At 46.5% G+C, this 16898-nt stretch overlaps 1 protein-coding gene across 1 annotated transcript in view; it reads left to right on the top strand.

The window, feature by feature from the left end:
• The window catches only part of DONSON (DNA replication fork stabilization factor DONSON), an 82806-nt gene that overhangs the window by 15473 nt on the left and 50435 nt on the right, over positions 1 to 16898 (top strand). The window contains exon 4 of the mRNA XM_069203544.1: positions 967 to 1145. Within this exon, the coding sequence (XP_069059645.1) occupies positions 967 to 1145 (179 nt within the window). The remainder of the gene's footprint in view (positions 1 to 966; positions 1146 to 16898) is intronic.

The raw sequence follows: 16898 nt of genomic DNA, 5'->3' as shown, positions 1-16898 counted from the left end.
CTGTCATAACCACACAATGAAAGGCTCCACCTTTACACTCAGCACCACTTGTCACAGTACGGGCAAGGCTATGCTAACCAAAGCCTAACCGTATAATCCAGCCTGCTTCTTCGAGCTAAGAACTAAGGAGGTGTTATTGTGTCTACAAAACCATTAGCCTGTCTTGCTTTGGACATCCACTTTCAAGGAGAAATTCTCAGAAGACCTACAAAACCATAAACCTTGTTTACTCTTGTTTTGCTGGTGCCACTGTTTCCGGACAATTGAGACGGACCAGCTTATTAGCGCTTGACACAGTCAGACTGGAGAGAAGTATACAAACTTACAGCTGTACTGTTTGACTAACCAGTTAGAAAAGGTCAGTTTCCTTGATTGTTGCAGTATTACAAATGCTGCAGGGGGAGTCTTTCACTTTTGTTTATACCCTTCAGAAATCCTCTGGCCTGCTATTAGGAGTGCCCCCTTATTTCATGATGACCCCCATACCTGACAGCATAAACATGATCTTGGATCAGTCTTTAGGAACTGGCATGGAGGATGTAAGTGGCTGTGGTAGGTGAACATAGTGAGGTTTTTTGTTGTGTATGGTGTGTGTGTTTTTTTTTTTTTAACCTGTGGGTTGCTGCATTGTATGGATGTGCTCCCTTTGTGGCCTGTCCTTAATAAAATTCATACCAAGAAAAAAAAGATGCACCATGGGCACAAGGAATCCTCTAAACCAGTACTGTAAGGCAGAATGTAGGAGTGTAGATTACAGCACCCACATTGACATCTTCAATTAATTACCCACTGGAAATGAAGGCACCCTAAGATCCAGTTATTAAAAGTGAATAACTTTGACAAGGATATTGGATGTTTGATCATCTGCCTGTGATGCGTGCTATGCTTAGTAATGTTTAGTAACATTTGCTGTGTGTAGTGTACCACATGGAAATTATTTCCCATTTTTTTTTTCTGTTTATATAGGAACCCAAATTGTCAACAGATCTGCGGTGTGCATTCCAGCAGAGCCTGGTTTACTGGCTTCATCCGTCACTGCCATGGCTGCAGCTTTTTCCTCGTATTGGTGCTGATAGGAAAATGGTTGGCAAGGCTATGCCATGGTCTCAGGATGAGGCTTTGCAACAGGTTCTGATGAGTGAGTGGTAAGAAAAGTCCAGAATTCCCTGTTGCAGATTATATGTGGGCTTAGCTAAAGAACCAATCAAAAGTCCTTTTGGCTTATTCTGTTTAAAATCTCTAAAACTCATGCTTTTTCCCCAGCTCGTTTGAAGATTTATGTAGGGATCTTGGGCGTTAATAACAAGAGCAGTAAAGATGAGATCTCGCTAGCTTGCCTAATGTAGGTAGTTCCCACAACTGATCTTTCGATCTTTCTAAAGCATGTCTTGAAAGAATTGGGGAAAAATGGGAGCTGTACATATTTTGTTTAGATTCGAGGCCTTGAAATGATTTCAGAGTGGGGTTTCTTCTATCAATTTTCCGTACCATCCAATATGTTTAATGGTGTTCTGCCATGCTCTGATTGTGGTTTCGGGACAGGAGTGTGTGGACATGGACTCGTATTAGAGGGCTTGTGGATTGCCATCTAGGAGGATGTCCAGGTCAAAACTTTGTGCAGGATCATCCCAACACTCGCCCTGGGACAGAGTTATGTCAATTCCCAAATATTTAAAGCTACCTTCCTTCACCGGGAGTTACGTTTTCCATTGCGCCTCCACAACTTAGATTCTCACTGACACCAGAACTGATTTTGTCCTTCTTCACGGTGAGCCTATATGACTCTCTGAGCCTAGAATTTTTTTATTAGACTTCGGTGGATGGAAGGGGACCTTTTCAAGAACCGAGGGATGTCACTGACTTATGTCCTTTGGTTGGTCTGCCCAACTTGAATCCATTCCACAGTGCAACCTCCCTACCTCATTCAGCCAACGGTTCTGTAGTGAAGGCAGCTAGGAGGAGGCGGGGGGCAGTGGACACCTCTGTCTTGATGCTGCTCTCTATTGCAAAACAATTTTATAGTACTCTGATTTCGTCCTCGTTCCTATGTTGCGGAGTCCTAGTGTCACACAGACGATAAAATGGGTTTCGAAATTCATTGTGTTAAAGACTTGAAGAAGAAAGTCACGATTTATGGGGAGGGGAATGCCTTTTCAGAATGAATACAATCTTGGGCATGTGAGCCTTTGAGTTCGGGGCTTCTAATTCCACACACAGCCATTTTAGGCCACAGCTGGTGCCCCTCCCCAGAATGTAGCAATTTTGGTCCTGGTGTGTCAGGATGTAATCACTTAGCTGCTTCACAAGCAATTTCGTAAAAATGTTGACACCCTAGATTGAGAGAGATTGTCCAATAAAACTGGGGCTATTCTTGTGGGTCTACTTTGTCTAGGAATTACTGCACTTCTCTCTTTCTGTAGAAGGTAGATGAGGGTACTAAATGTCTTAAAAGAACTCACCCGTTAAGCCATTGGGACTTTGAATGTTCCCTAATTTCATCATTGTGGTCTCCTTGGAAATCACTTCTGCTATGGTTTGGTCTAGTTCTTTTTGGTCTGCATGTAGTAGTCAGTACTGTTGGGTATTTAATACGTTAAAGCAAATCCATGGGGCGGTAGTGATGTGCATATTATTTTTTTATTTTTATTTTTTTTAGTATGTGGCAAAGGTGTTTGCCATATCTTTTGCCTCAGTAACAATAGTTCCGTTCCCTGTTTCTATAGTGGGTATGAATCTGGTTGATATGTCTCTAGGAACCAGCCAATAGATTAGTTGACTAAATTTGTCTCTAGACATGTAAATCCATTTTGAGAGGCCACCCAAATAAGTCTGGCTGTGTAGTGTGTCAGCTTTTTGCTGTGTTTGGGCTGCTTCCAGATACCCGAAAAGCAGTACATCATTGGATTGTTGGTTCCCTTTTTTTGAATTTAGTAACTTTGTTTTTCAAGGCAATAATATTCCCTCCATATTCTTTCTGCTTCCGCTTGATATGGGGGCATAGCTTTACTGTGGTTAACTGCTTTGAATGCCTCCAGTAATTAAGCATCTGATCCGACTGAATTTACCTCAAATATTCAATTGTATTTTTCTCATGGAGTCAACAAAGTCATCATCCATAAGCTACTATGCACTGATGCTCCATTCTCCTCTGTCTCTGCAGCTTTGACAGCGCAATATGACCAATGAGTGGTCAGGTAGTCCTTGGGAGAGAATTTTGGACCTTGATAGGTCTTGGGTGTCTATCACAGGAAGGAAGAAGTGGTCTGTTTTAGAAAATGATTTGTGAATGCCAAAATAAAAGGTATATGACCCTTCCTCCTGGTGGCAAGTGTGCCAAGCTTTAACCCCAGGGAATTGCCCAATGAGACATGATCAGCAGTGTGTGGTTGAAAACATTGACTGCCATGTGTCTCAGTTTTTGCCATTTTGACGTTGCAGTCTCCTCTGATTAGGAGTGTACTGTTGTATTAGTAATTACATAGGTAAATGTACTTAGGGTTTTGTCCAGGAGGGTCGGGGTAAATGGGGGTCAGGCTAAGAAGACAAGGTGTCGATTTCGGTCCTTTAGTAACACCAGACGTGAGCACAAAGAATTCTAATTCTAGGGGCTCTGTTTGTACTTGATTTATACTGCAGGGGAAGCATTTGAATATAAGGATTGCCTCCTCTAGACCCTGAGTAAAGCCAGAGTGGAAGACTCTGGGAGTATCCATGTTGTCCAGGAATCCACAGTTTGCTGTTTATGCATATAGGTGTAGTGCATCAACGGACTGGAATTTGATGTACTGAAGTCAGCCTCTCTCGTGTGTGTGTTTTTTTTTTTTTTTTTTTAAATAGTTTAACCCATTAACGTTTGAAAATAATTTTCCATGTGCTGGGGTGTCAGTGTTTACTACCATTCGCCACTTATCTTTAAGAGGACTGGGGTGGCTATGTTTGTCTGATGAACTGGGTTGAAATTAATTTTTTCCCATTCCCCTCACCCCTGATTGCCCCCACCATACTCTCTCCCTCCTATTATTGCTACCCGAGAAAGATCTTTCGCCCAAACTGTAGAACTTCCTATAACAAAAATAAATATTTAGTAGCTTCAATTCCACTTCAATCTTAAGTTTAATAGAGGGCCATGAGTTACGTGTGAGCTCCAGTTTGATCGATTAGTAGTTAGACATGTGGCAGGTTGTTGTATTGGTCTGCAAGTGGGAGTAAAGTGGTATGTCATTTAATACCTATTTAAGGTTGGGGTTCTGTCATCTGTTTCTCTCCATATGTTATTTGTAGTACCTGTTTTCATTGTCTTCTGTGATGGGGTTGTAGTTCCTTTTGACTGTGGGTGAGTGTTGGTCTCCATGTGTTATTTGTAGTACCTGTTTCTATTGTCTTTTGTGATGGGGTTGTAGTTCCTTTGTTGTTGGTCCTCATGGCTGGTTTGTGTTCACCCGGATTCCTTTGGGTTTTCTTGTTTCCACACCTACATGTCCTTCAGCCCAGTCCTATTCACTTTCAGGAGCATTAGTGTGACCTTTCCATGTGAATAATTTTAAGTCTGGCAATTTATTATTGGTATTTATTTCAACTGTTTCTGCTTCACTTTGGTGAACGATTTGTGTTGCTGCTGGCTTTTAAGTGTTAATAGGAGAAAATCAACGTATTCTATCCTTGTTGTAATTGTGGGTATGTGTGATGAGGGCCCTCAGTTCAAAGTATCACTGTTGGACCTGGCCCTTTTTACAGAGTTATTCCCAAACTTGTTGCCTTCCTCCTATTTTTCTGACCTGTTTTGTTGACTTTAGGACTCTGGGAACGTTACTGGTAACCAGTGCTAAAGTGCATAATGCTCTCTGTATAAAATGTATTGGTGACTGGTTTATCAACATGATTGGCATATTTGGTTAACTAATAAGTCTCTAGTACAGTGCAAGTGTGCGCCCAGGGCCTTTAGATCCAATGCTTCTAGTCTGCCTGCAGCACTGATTGTGTCACCCACATGACTAGCCCTATAAACATGGCTCAGGCTTGCGATTGCATTGTGTGTGTGTGTGTGTGTACACACAGTTTTAAACTGCCATTCAAACCTCCCCGTTTACTACATGCAAGTCGCTCTTACAGAGGGCCCAAGGCAGTTCAATGGGAAGGGTGCAGTGCATTTAAAAGGTAGGACATGTACTGGTGTGTTTTACATGTCCTGAGAGTGAAATACTAATACTGCTAAATTTCGTTTCATTGTTGCAAGAATTGCCTCTCCCATAGGGTAACATGGGGATTGCCTTGAAATATCTTTTAAGTGTAATTTCTTATTGGTGGTAGATTTTGAGTTTGGGGTCTCCGAACTTGCAATTTAAAAATAGAACTTTTGGTGACGTTGTTTTTTGAATTGTAAGTTTGAAAATGGCACTTTAAGAAGGTGGTCATTTTCTTGCTTAACCACTCTGTACCCCTTCCTGTCTATGAAATACATGTCGGGGTCAGGATGACAGTTGGGCTATTTGTGCATTCACTCTAGACAGTTACACAAAGGGAGCTAAGGTGTGTCCTGCATATCCTGAAGGCCCTTGACCAGGCTGATGAGTGAAAGGACTGGACTTTGCTTTCTACATCCTGCTTTCCAGGGTTCTTCAAGGGTTTGAACTGAGCTTTCCTCCAGTTAAGATGTCTCAGGGCTATCAAAGACGTCACCTGCCAGCACCTGGACTCTCTTGCTGAGAGTCCTGACTTGCCAAGTGGTGCCAACTCCAGTTCCTGGGCCCTTAGAAGTGAGCTCCGGTGCAACCAAGAAGAAACTAAGCACATCGACTCCTGAGTGACTTCAGTACCGGCCCTGCTCTCCGGCTCCGTGCTGCTGCCTGCACCAGAGCTGTGGTCCCCGCTGAGTGCAACAACTGTGACCTGCAACACAGGTCTGCCGCTGCAGTGCCTCTGAAATCCCGCCGCAGCGTAAGTCCCGAGCACCGTGTCACTGACATCCGTTGCGCCTGACTGCTGGGATTAGCCTGGCTGCTCGTGCCAAGCTACTAAGGGGTTGAGCCGGGGTTGTCTTAGTTGTGTGGCTCCCTTACTTTGACTGGAGTAAGGGACCCTACTTAGACAGCAAACCACTTCCAACTAGAGACCTCATTTATTTATAACAATCAGTTGGTCTTCTCCACTGCAGACCATTGGGACAGTTAATAAGCTGGGATCTATGACTGTAATCGCAGTTCCAACTATTTGTAGGAAGCTGGCCTGGTGTGTGGTGGGTACCTGAGATATTAGTGCAGTGTATGCAGTGTCTAGAAGCCAGGCTCTCTAGAGGTAGCTGTGGATGAGCATCCAAGGCTTATCTAGGAGACATGCAAAGCTCATGCAATACCTCTGTAGTCACACACAACTTACGCACATGAAAGAAAACACTCAGTGTTATAAAAATAAAGGTACTTTATTTTAGTGACACAATGCCAAAAAGTACTAGAGAGGCAACTCTCCTGTAGGAGGTAAGTAAACACACTAAATATGTACACTAGTTATCAGCGACAGGCACAGAAAGTGCTAGAACACATTTCAAATGCAAATAGACAGTACTGACCCTAAGGAGAGTCCAAATCATATATTTAAAAAATGGAATGCAGAAGCATGGCCCCCACCTAGTTAAGTGGAATGTGTAGAGGGGAGCTAGGGCTACTAGGAAACCCCAAAGGTAAGTACCACAGTGCTCCCTAGCGGCCAGGAATAAAGGAGTAAATTACTAGATTTTCCCTGAACCACCCAAAATGAAGAAAATGCAACACCCAGACGAGACCGCAAGAAACCAGCGGTGGATTCCTGAAGAGGAAGACCTATGGAAGAAGGGGACCAAGTCCAGAAGTCCCACAAGGGTCCAGGAGGAGTAGGAGCTACTAACCACCCAACTGTGGATGCAGGAGTTGGTTGACGGTAGGACGAAGACTGTTGGGAATGCCGCCCGGGAGCAGGTGACTGGTTCGTGGAGGATGCAGTCCCACGGCCGATTGATTGCAGTTGGTTAGTGGCGTGGAGAAACCACCAACAAGCCTTGGCAGAAGTCGCAGTGAAGCAGAAGTGGAGCTGCCGGGGACCAGCAAGGTCCAGGAGTTCTCCACCCATGAGGGGACGCCAGTGGGGACCCTCCGCAAGGCAGAGAGTCCACAGAAGAAGGGGCACCCCCAACCCCATCCCTCCCCCAGGAAACCCACTGGACAAGGAACCAGGAGTCACAGAGGAACCCACGCAGTACACCTGGAGAAAGGTCTCATGCCGCAGGAGGACCTCGCAGAGGGCTGTCACAGGAAGGAGTGTTGGGGGCTGGAGCTACTCGGAGCCTGAAGATCCCTTGGAGAAGATGCAAACAAGCCTTGGTAGCTGCAAGAGACGTGGGGGGGGGGGGGTTACCATCCTGCATGGGAATGCAAGGGCTTACCTCCACCAAAGTTGGACAGATGGCAGAGAGGACCAAGAGGACCACGTCGGACCACCACCTGTTATACAGAATCTATGCACCTCAGGATGAGAGGAGATCCACTCAGCCGGTCGTTGTTGCAGTTGGTGCCTGCGGCTGCAGGGGAGTGACTCCTTCACTCCAAGGGAGATTCTTTCTTCCTTCTCGTGCAGACTAAAGACTTGCTGCCCTCCACAGCTGGGGAAATGTTGCAAGTAGAGTCTTCGACTTGGATGGAGATTGTCGGTACCTGGAGGGTCCAGTCGCGGTTCCAGTGGCTAGAAGTTGAAGTAGAGGTTGCAGAGGAGTCCTGCTGGAATCTTGCAAGCCGAATCTGAAGACCCACCCCAGAGAGACCCTAAATAGCCCTAAAAGGGGAACTGGTCACCTAACCAGGTAAGCAGCTGTCAGGAGGGGGCTGTGACGTCACCTGCCTGACCTGGCCACTCACATGTTCCCAGAGGTCAAGATGGCAGAACCCAGGGACCCTCTGGAGGAGCTCTGGGCACCATCTCTGGGGCGATGATGGACAAGGAGTGGTCACTCCCCTTTCCATTGTCCATTTTCGCACCAGAGCAGAGACTGGAGTTCCTTCTACCGGTGTAGGCTGGCTTGTGCATGATGGGCCCCAAATGTGTCCTTCACAGCATACCAGTGGCTTGGGGAGGCTACCCCTCCCAAGCCATGTAACAACTATTTCCAAAGGGAAAGGGTGTTACCCCTCTCTCCCAAAGAAAATCCTTTGTTCTGCCTTCCTGGGCTTGAGCTGTTCAAGCAGCTGGAGAGCAGAAACCTGTATGAGGGGTGACAGCAGCTTGGGCTGCCCAGAAAACCCCAGAAGGCTAGTAGGAGCAATGCTGGGGGTCCTCTAAGGAGTCTTAAGAGTGCATGGAATCATACTTCCAATACTGGCAACAGTATTGGGGTATGATTCCGACATGTTTGATACCAAACATGCCTAGGTTCGGAGTTACCATTATGTAGCTGTACATAGGTAGTTACCTATTTCCAGTACACGCATAAAATGGCGTCCCTGCACTCACGAAGTCCAGGAAAATGGAACTGGAGTTCGTGGGGTGCACCTCTGCTAGTGCAGGGGTGCCCTCACACACAGGTACTTGCAACCTGCCCTCTGGGCTACGAGGGCCTGCCCATGGGCGTGACTTACAGTGACCTGGTGCAGTGACCTGTGGTGAAAAGGGTGCATGCACCCTTTCACACAGGCTGCAATGGCAGGCCTGCAGATACACTTTGCATGGGTGGCATAATACATGCTGCAGCCCATGGGGGTCCCCTGGTTCCCCAGTGCCCTGGGTACCATATATTAGGGACTTGGGGGCACCAGTATGCCAAATGTGGGGTTTAAGTAACCATGTTTGAAGGGAGAGAGCATAATCACTGGTTAGCAGGATCCCAGTAAACACAGTCAAAAACACACTGACAACAGGCAAACATTGGGGGTAACCATGCTAAAAAGAGGCTACTTTCCTATGCTATTCTAATGTTGTGCATCAACCTTCCGTCTGGATCCTCAACTTTGTTTTCTAATTGCTTGATGACTCTTAGCTGTGTGACGTGGCTTTGGAGAGCTTGGATCGTGTTTTCAGTGCCAGGGGTTCTTCCTTTTAGCTCTGTTATACTCTATACTCTACCACATTACATAGGTTTTGACGCAGCAGCAAGATTTCCAGGCTTACCTTGTCTATTTTGCCTTTCACTGAATGTTGTTACATGGATCGTTTACACAATAACTGCGGTTAATGAGGTGTTGTCCTCTTTGTTCCTGAGGAATTAGCTGAACAAGGTATTATGATTTGGATAGAATAATCTGCCAAACGCACTGGTATATCTTCTTTTGTCTTTGACCATCTTTAAACGAGGGGGTGTCAAACTGCATTCAGTCCCTTTGACTAATGGGAGTTAGTGATGCGTATTCGATCTGCAGGGAGCAGTGGGTGTCAGTCCCCATAAGTTGTTTGTGAGAGTCCTGACCCGTTAGCTGTCTTGTTTGACTTGACTGCCTTCTTTACATTCTGCTAAAGCACTAAAATCTAATTTCATATATACGTTTTGTGACTGCCTTGGTGGCTTTGTAGTGTGGTGGAGTTGGTTCCTCTTGTGGAGTTAGCTGGATTCTGCAGTGCTACTACTTCTAGCCGTTTTGATCGTATGTTGACAGTGCGCTGTGGTGTGGGCCCTTCTTTGTCTGGGATGGGACCTCGCTGATGGAGGGGTGAGAAAGGAGCTCCCCCAATCAAATCGTGTCAGCCTTTCTCATGACTTTGACCCACATTTAAGTGTTCTTTTAATCCAGTCTCTATCTTGCTGCCATTATTTGCCCCTGAAAGGAAATGCCTCATTGGCATGGTTACCCCCTGACTTTTTGCCTTTGCTGATGCTAAGTTTTGATTTGAAAGTGTGCTGAGGCCTGCTAACCAGGCCCCAGCACCAGTGTTCTTTCCCTAACCTGTACTTTTGTTTCCACAATTGGCACACCCTGGCATCCAGGTAAGTCCCTTGTAACTGGTACCCCTGGTACAAAGGGCCCTGATGCCAGGGAAGGTCTCTAAGGGCTGCAGCATATCTTATGCCACCCTGGGGACCCCTCACTCAGCGCACACACTGCTTGCCAGCTTGTGTGTGCTAGTGGGGATAAAAAGACTAAGTTGACATGGCACTCCCCACAGGGTGCCATGCCAACCTCACACTGCCTATGAAGTATAGATAAGTCACCCCTCTAGCAGGCCTTACAGCCCTAAGGCAGGGTGCACTATACCATAGGTGAGGGCATAAGTGCATGAGCACTATGCCCCTACAGTGTCTAAGCAAAACCTTAGACATTGTAAGTGCAGGGTAGCCATAAGAGTATATGGTCTGGGAGTCTGTCATGCACGAACTCCACAGCACCATAATGGCTACGCTGAAAACTGGGAAGTTTGGTATCAAACTTCTCAGCACAATAAATGCACACTGATGCCAGTGTACATTTTATTGTAACATACACCCCAGAGGGCACCTTAGAGGTGCCCCCTGAAACCTTAACCGACTATCCGTGTAGGCTGACTAGTTCTAGCAGCCTGCCACACACCAGACATGTTGCTGGCCACTTGGGGAAGAGTGCCTTTGTCACTCTGTGGCTAGTAACAAAGCCTGTACTGGGTGGAGGTGCTTCACACCTCCCCCTGCAGGAACTGTAACACCTGGCGGTGAGCCTCAAAGGCTCACCCCCTTTGTTACAGCACCACAGGGCACTCCAGCTAGTGGAGTTGCCCGCCCTCTCCGGCCACGGCCCCACTTTTGGCGGCAAGGCCGGAGGAGATAATGAGAAAAACAAGGAGTCACTGGCCAGTCAGGACAGCCCCTAAGGTGTCCTGAGGTGACTCTGACTTTTAGAAATCCTCCATCTTGCAGATGGAGGATTCCCCCAATAGTGATAGGAATGTGCCCCCCTCCCCTTGGGAGGAGGCACAAAGAGGGTGTACCCACCCTCAGGGCTAGTAGCCATTGGCTACTAACCCCCCAGACCCAAACACGCCCTTAAATTTAGTATTTAAGGGCTCCACAGAACCTAGGAACTCAGATTCCTGCAACCTAAGAAGAAGAGGACTGCTAAGCTGAAAAATCCTGCAGAGAAGACTGAGACACCCACTGCTTTGGCCCCAGCTCTACCGGCCTGTCCCACCCCCCCACCCCCCACCCCCTTCTAAAGACACTGCTCCAGTGACGCTTTCCCCAGGGACCAGCAACCTCTGAATCCTCAGAGGACTGCCCTGCTCTAGAAGGACCAAGAACTCCTGAGGACAGCGGCTCTGTTCATCCAAGACTGCAACTTTGTAACAAAGGAGCAACTTTAAAACAACCTGCGTTTCCTGCTGGAAGCGTGAGACTTGCTACTCTGCACCCGACGCCCCCGGCTCGACTTGTGGAGAACAAACACTTCAGGGAGGACTCCCCGTGACTACAAGACCGTGAGTAGCCAGAGTTGCAACCCCTGAGCCCCACAGCGACGCCTGCAGAGGGAATCCCGAGGCTCCCCCTGACCGCGACTGCCTGCTCCTCAGATCCCGACGCCTGGTAAAGACTCTGCACCCGCAGCCCCCATGACCTGAAAGATCCGAACTCCAGTGCAGGAGTGACCCCCAGGAGGCCCTCTCCCTTGCCCAGGTGGTGGCTACCCTGAGGAGCCCCCCCCCCCCCTTGCCTGCCTGCATCGCTGAAGAGACCCCTTGGTCTCCCATTGAAAACCCGACGCGTGTTTGCACACTGCATGCGGCCGCCCCCGCGCTGCCGAGGGTGTACTTTCTGTGCTGACTTCTGTCCCCCCCCCCCCCCCCCCAGTGCCCTACAAAACCCCCCTGGTCTGCCCTCCGAAGACGCGGGTACTTACCTGCTGGCAGATTGAAGCCTATGCGTTTTGGGCACCACTTTGACCTCTGCACCTGACCGGCCCTGAGCTGCTGGTGTGGTAACTTTGGGGTTGCTCTGAACCCCCAAAGGTGGGCTACCTTGGACCCAAACTTGAACCCCGTAGGTGGTTTACTTACCTTCAAAAACTAACAAACACTTCCCTCCCCCAGGAACTGTTGAAAATTGCACTGTCTAGTTTTAAAATAGCTATATGTGATTTATGTGAAAACTGTATATGCTATTTTGCCAACTCAAAGTTCCTAAAGTAACTACCTGCAATACCTTTCATTTGAAGTATTACATGTAGAATTTGAACCTGTGGTTCTTAAAATAAACTAAGAAAATATATTTTTCTATACAAAAACCTATTGGCCTGGAATTGTCTGAGTGTGTGTTCCTCATTTATTGCTTGTGTATGTACAACAAATGCTTAACACTACTCCTTTAATAAGCCTACTGCTCGACCACACTACCACAAAATAGAGCATTAGAATGATCTCTTTTTGCCACTATCTTACCTCTAAGGGGATCCCTTGGACTCTGCGCATACTATTCCTCACTTTGAAATAGTGCATACAGAGCCAACTTCCTACATTGGTGGATCAGCGGTGGGGTACAAGACTTTGCATTTGCTGGACTACTCAGCCAATACCTGATCACACAACTAAATTCCAAAATTTGTCATTAGAAACTGATTTTTGAAATTGTGCTATTTTTCTAAAAAAATTAAAAGTCCTGCTAGGGCCTTGTGTTAGTCCCTGTTAGCATTTCTTTTAGAGTTTAAAAGTTTTGTGAAAGTTTGAATTAAGTTCTAGAGATAGTTTTAGATTCTTAAAAAGTATTCCAACTTTTAGAAACATAATGTCTAATGCAGAAGAGAATGTGATGGAACGCGACATCACCCCTTACCTCCATCTTAAGATGAGGGAGCTGAGGTCTCTCTGCAAAATAAAGAAAATACCAGTTGGCCTAAGACCTTCCAAAATACAGCTCCAGGAGCTGCTGGCAGAGTTTGAAACAGCCAACCCCTCTGAGGATGACCTCCCATAAGATGAAGCTAGTGACTTGGAGGAGATTTTTCCCCCCCTCCAGTCCTAATTAGGTAGATCAGGGCCCCTCAAGTCCTGACTCCAACTGTGATAGTCAGAGATGTTGCTTCCCTCACCAGAGGGTCCAGCACCTCTGTAATCACTGAGGATGGCCTCAGTGAAGATGACCTCCTGCTAGCCAGGATGGCCAAAAGATTGGCTTTAGAGAGACAGCTCCTAGCCATAGAAAGGGAAAGACAAGAGATGGGTTTTGGTCCCATCCATGGTGGCAGCAACATAAATAGGGTCAGAGATTCTCCTGACATGTTGAAAATCCCAAAAGGGATTGTAACTAAATATGAAGATGGTGATGACATCACCAAATGGTTCACAGCTTTTGAGAAGGCTTGTGCAACCAGAAAAGTAAACAGATCTCACTGGGGTGCTCTCCTTTGGGAAATGTTCACTGGAAAGTGTAGGGATAGACTCCTCACACTCTCTGGAAAAGATGCAGAATCTTATGACCTCATGAAGGGTACCCTGATTGAGGGCTTTGGATTCTCCACTGAGGAGTATAGAATTAGATTCGGGGGGGCTCAAAAATCCTCGAGCCAGACCTGGGTTGATTTTGTGGACTACTCAGTGAAAACACTGGATGGTTGGATTCAAGGCAGTGGTGTAAATGATTATGATGGGCTGTACAATTTATTTGTGAAAGAACACCTATTAAGTAATTGTTCAAATGATAAACTGCATCAGCATCTGGTAGACCTAGGACCAATTTCTCCCCAAGAATTGGGAAAGAAGGCGGACCATTGGTTCAAGACTAGGGTGACCAAGACTTCCACAGGGGGTGACCAAAAGAAAGGGGTCACAAACCCTCCCCGGGGGAAGAGTGTTGAGACATCCAAAAATAAAAATAGTAAAGAGTCTTCAACAGGCCCCCAAAAAACGGCACAGGAGGGTTGGCCCAGAGCCTCTTCACAATCCAATTTTGGGTACAAGGGTAAAAACTTTGATTCCAAAAAGGCCTTGTGTCGTAGCTGAAATCAGCCTGGACACCAAACTGGAGACAAGGCCTGTCCGAAGAAAAGTTCCACTTCTAACTCCACTCCAGCTAACACTGGAATGGCCAGTCTCCAAGTGGGATCAACAGTGTGCCCAGAGCAAATCAGGTATCACATTGAAGCTACATTAGTCTCTGAGGGTGGGGTGGATTTAGCCACACTGGCTGCCTGGCCTCCTAACATGCAAAAATACAGGCATCAGCTCTTAATTAATGGGACAAGTGTAGAAGGCCTGAGGGATACAGGTGCCAGTGTCACCATGGTGACAGAGAAACTGGTTTCCCCTGGTCAATACCTGGCTGGACAAACTTATCCAGTCACCAACGCTGACAATCAGACTAACGTACATCCCATGGCTATGGTAACTTTAGAGTGGGGAGGGGTCAATGGCCTGAAACAGGTGGTGGTCTCCTCAAATATCCCAGTAGACTGTTTGCTTGGAAATGACCTGGAGTCCTCAGCATGGGCTGAGGTAGAACTGAAAACCCATGCAGCCATGCTGGGTATCCCTGAACTGGTGTGTGTCAAAACAAGGGCACAGTGCAAGGCTGAGGGTGAAAAAGTAGAGTTGGAGCCTGGAAAAAGGGCCCAGCCTACCAAGAGAAAAGGAAAGACAACTGGGAAACCAGCTGCAACACAACAACAAAAAGAGAACCTCCCTTCCCAGGAAGAAGTTCTGCCCTCTGAGGGAACTGAGCCTCTAGAGCAGAGGTCTTCAAACTTTTTGATGCCAGGATCCCCTCTTAAACAAATGTAGGTGTAAGGACCCCCTCCTGATAAAAATTTCTAGAACTTGGTACTCCTCATCATCAACAATAATATACATCCCCATTTTGCACAGCAAATCATTTTTACTGTGAGGAAATAATATTAAACAGTGTTTAGCAAATCAAAGATCAGTGAGTGTGGGGGCATGGTCAAGGGTGTGGCTAAAAACAAAGGCCCTCATTTATTAGGAATTTACATGGGGCAGAGCTGCAAGTCTTCTTGCTACACTTCCACACTCTCAATACAAAAGGGCAGGAATGGACCGTATTTATGAAATACAGTACATTTCTGTCCTTTCCCCCTGCGCTGGTACACAATTGCTGCCTAGTGCCAACATAAGCAGGATTGTATTTGTGCAGGAAGGGGCACCTTCCTGCACAAAACAATCCAGAAAGGCATTGTATCTCTTTCTACATGTGTGGCAGATAGCAGCACACATGGAAAGAAAAAAAAACAAGGAGAAATTAAAACATTTCTCCTCATTATGCCTGCTCTGGGGAGGCGTAAGGTTTTGGCACTGCCCCAGTTTACGTGATTTTGTAAATCTGGGGCAGTGTCAAAATCCATCTGTGGTGCATAGGAACATCCACCACTACGCCCGTGGAGCGCCTCCTTGACGCAAAATAAGGCAATGCAGCGACTGGCACTGCCTTGCCTTACTCCATATCAACAAGGCCATTCAATCCGCTCAGGGTGGCTTTGAGTCCGCTCATAGGTACGATTGAGAGGCTTGTGATTCTGGAGCATCAAAAAAAGTGATGCTCCAGCAGCGCAACCCTCTCATAAATAAACCCAAAATATTCTCTAAATCTTTTTAAGTCTTTCACCGCCAGGTAGCTACATATAAAATAATAGCCAGCTGAAATGAAAAATAAATCAAATAAAGTTGTTACTCATTGGGAAATGCACTGTAGTGCATTATGAAACCTCTATTAGTTAATGCACTGAAGAGGTCTGTGTTTAACCGGAGAGCAACAGAACTAAATCTTTGTTAGTACAGTTGAGAATAGCGACTTGTGTATTTTTAGTGCCATGAGGTCACAGCCTGTGACAGAAAGCACTGTGAATATATAAAAAGGCATTATTTTATAATTGCATTGCACACAGTATAATATAGGCCACTACAAAAAGGTTTATTATAAAACGGTGCTTTCAAAATGTGGATTTAAGTAATATCAGAGCATATGCAATTCCTCTTTTTTTTAATAGCTGTCCCTTCAACACCTCCAGGTGAAGTGAGCACTGTTGAAATACAATTGCAATTAAAAGCATGCACTTCACAGCTCAATTGTTAACTCTTCGCACTACCCCTAAAAAAAAAAAAAAAGTTTGTCCTCACAAAGCTTTGATCATTTACAGCTGCTCCCATGCACCCTTTACATTTGCAGATCAGCTTGTACAGCACATTTACTTTTCATTCAGGAAGCAGAAGCCCCGGGCTGAAAGTCTCCTTAGCTGTCTGTGCGGCTTTCACAGCACAGGAGACTCAAATTAAAGTTCAGCTGAGGCATTTTAAGGATCAGCTGGGGGAATGTGCGACCCCCTTTCCAGGTCTCCACGGCCCCCCTGGGGGTCCCGACCCCCAGATTGAAGACCTTTGCTCTAGAGTTAGAACCTTATCAGGTTGAGCTCTTAGGCCCAGGGGGACCCTCAAGGAAGCAGTTGTGAAAGGGGCAAGAAACCTGTCCCTCTCTTGAAGACCTCAGGCAGCAAGCTGCTGAAGAGTCTAATGGCAAGAAAACTGGAACACATAGGGTATATTGGGAAAATGGACTCCTTTACACTGAGGCAAGAGATCCCAAACCTGGTGCCACTAGGAGAGTGGTAGTGCCTCAGGAGTTTAGGGAGTTCATACTGACCTTAGCCCATGATATTCCTCTTGCTGGGCATTTGGGACAAACCAAGACGTGGGAGAGACTAGTCAACCACTTCTATTGGCCCAACATGTCCCAGAAAGTCAAGGAGTTTTGTGTCTCCTGTACCACCTGTCAAGCCAGTGGTAAGACAGGTGGACACCCAAAGGCCCCCCTCATTCCACTTCCAGTGGTGGGGGTCCCCTTTGAAAGAGTGGGTGTGGACATAGTGGGTCCACTTGAACCTCCCACAGCCTCAGGGAACATGTACATACTAGTAGTAGTGGATCATGCTACTAGGTACCCTGAAGCAATTCCCCTTAGGTCGACTACTGCCCCTGCAGTA

This window comes from Pleurodeles waltl, chromosome 8 (assembly GCF_031143425.1).
Source record: "Pleurodeles waltl isolate 20211129_DDA chromosome 8, aPleWal1.hap1.20221129, whole genome shotgun sequence".
Classification (NCBI taxonomy): domain Eukaryota; kingdom Metazoa; phylum Chordata; class Amphibia; order Caudata; family Salamandridae; genus Pleurodeles; species Pleurodeles waltl.
Note: the sequence above shows the minus strand (reverse complement) of the source record. Positions and strands in the feature narration are given on the sequence as shown.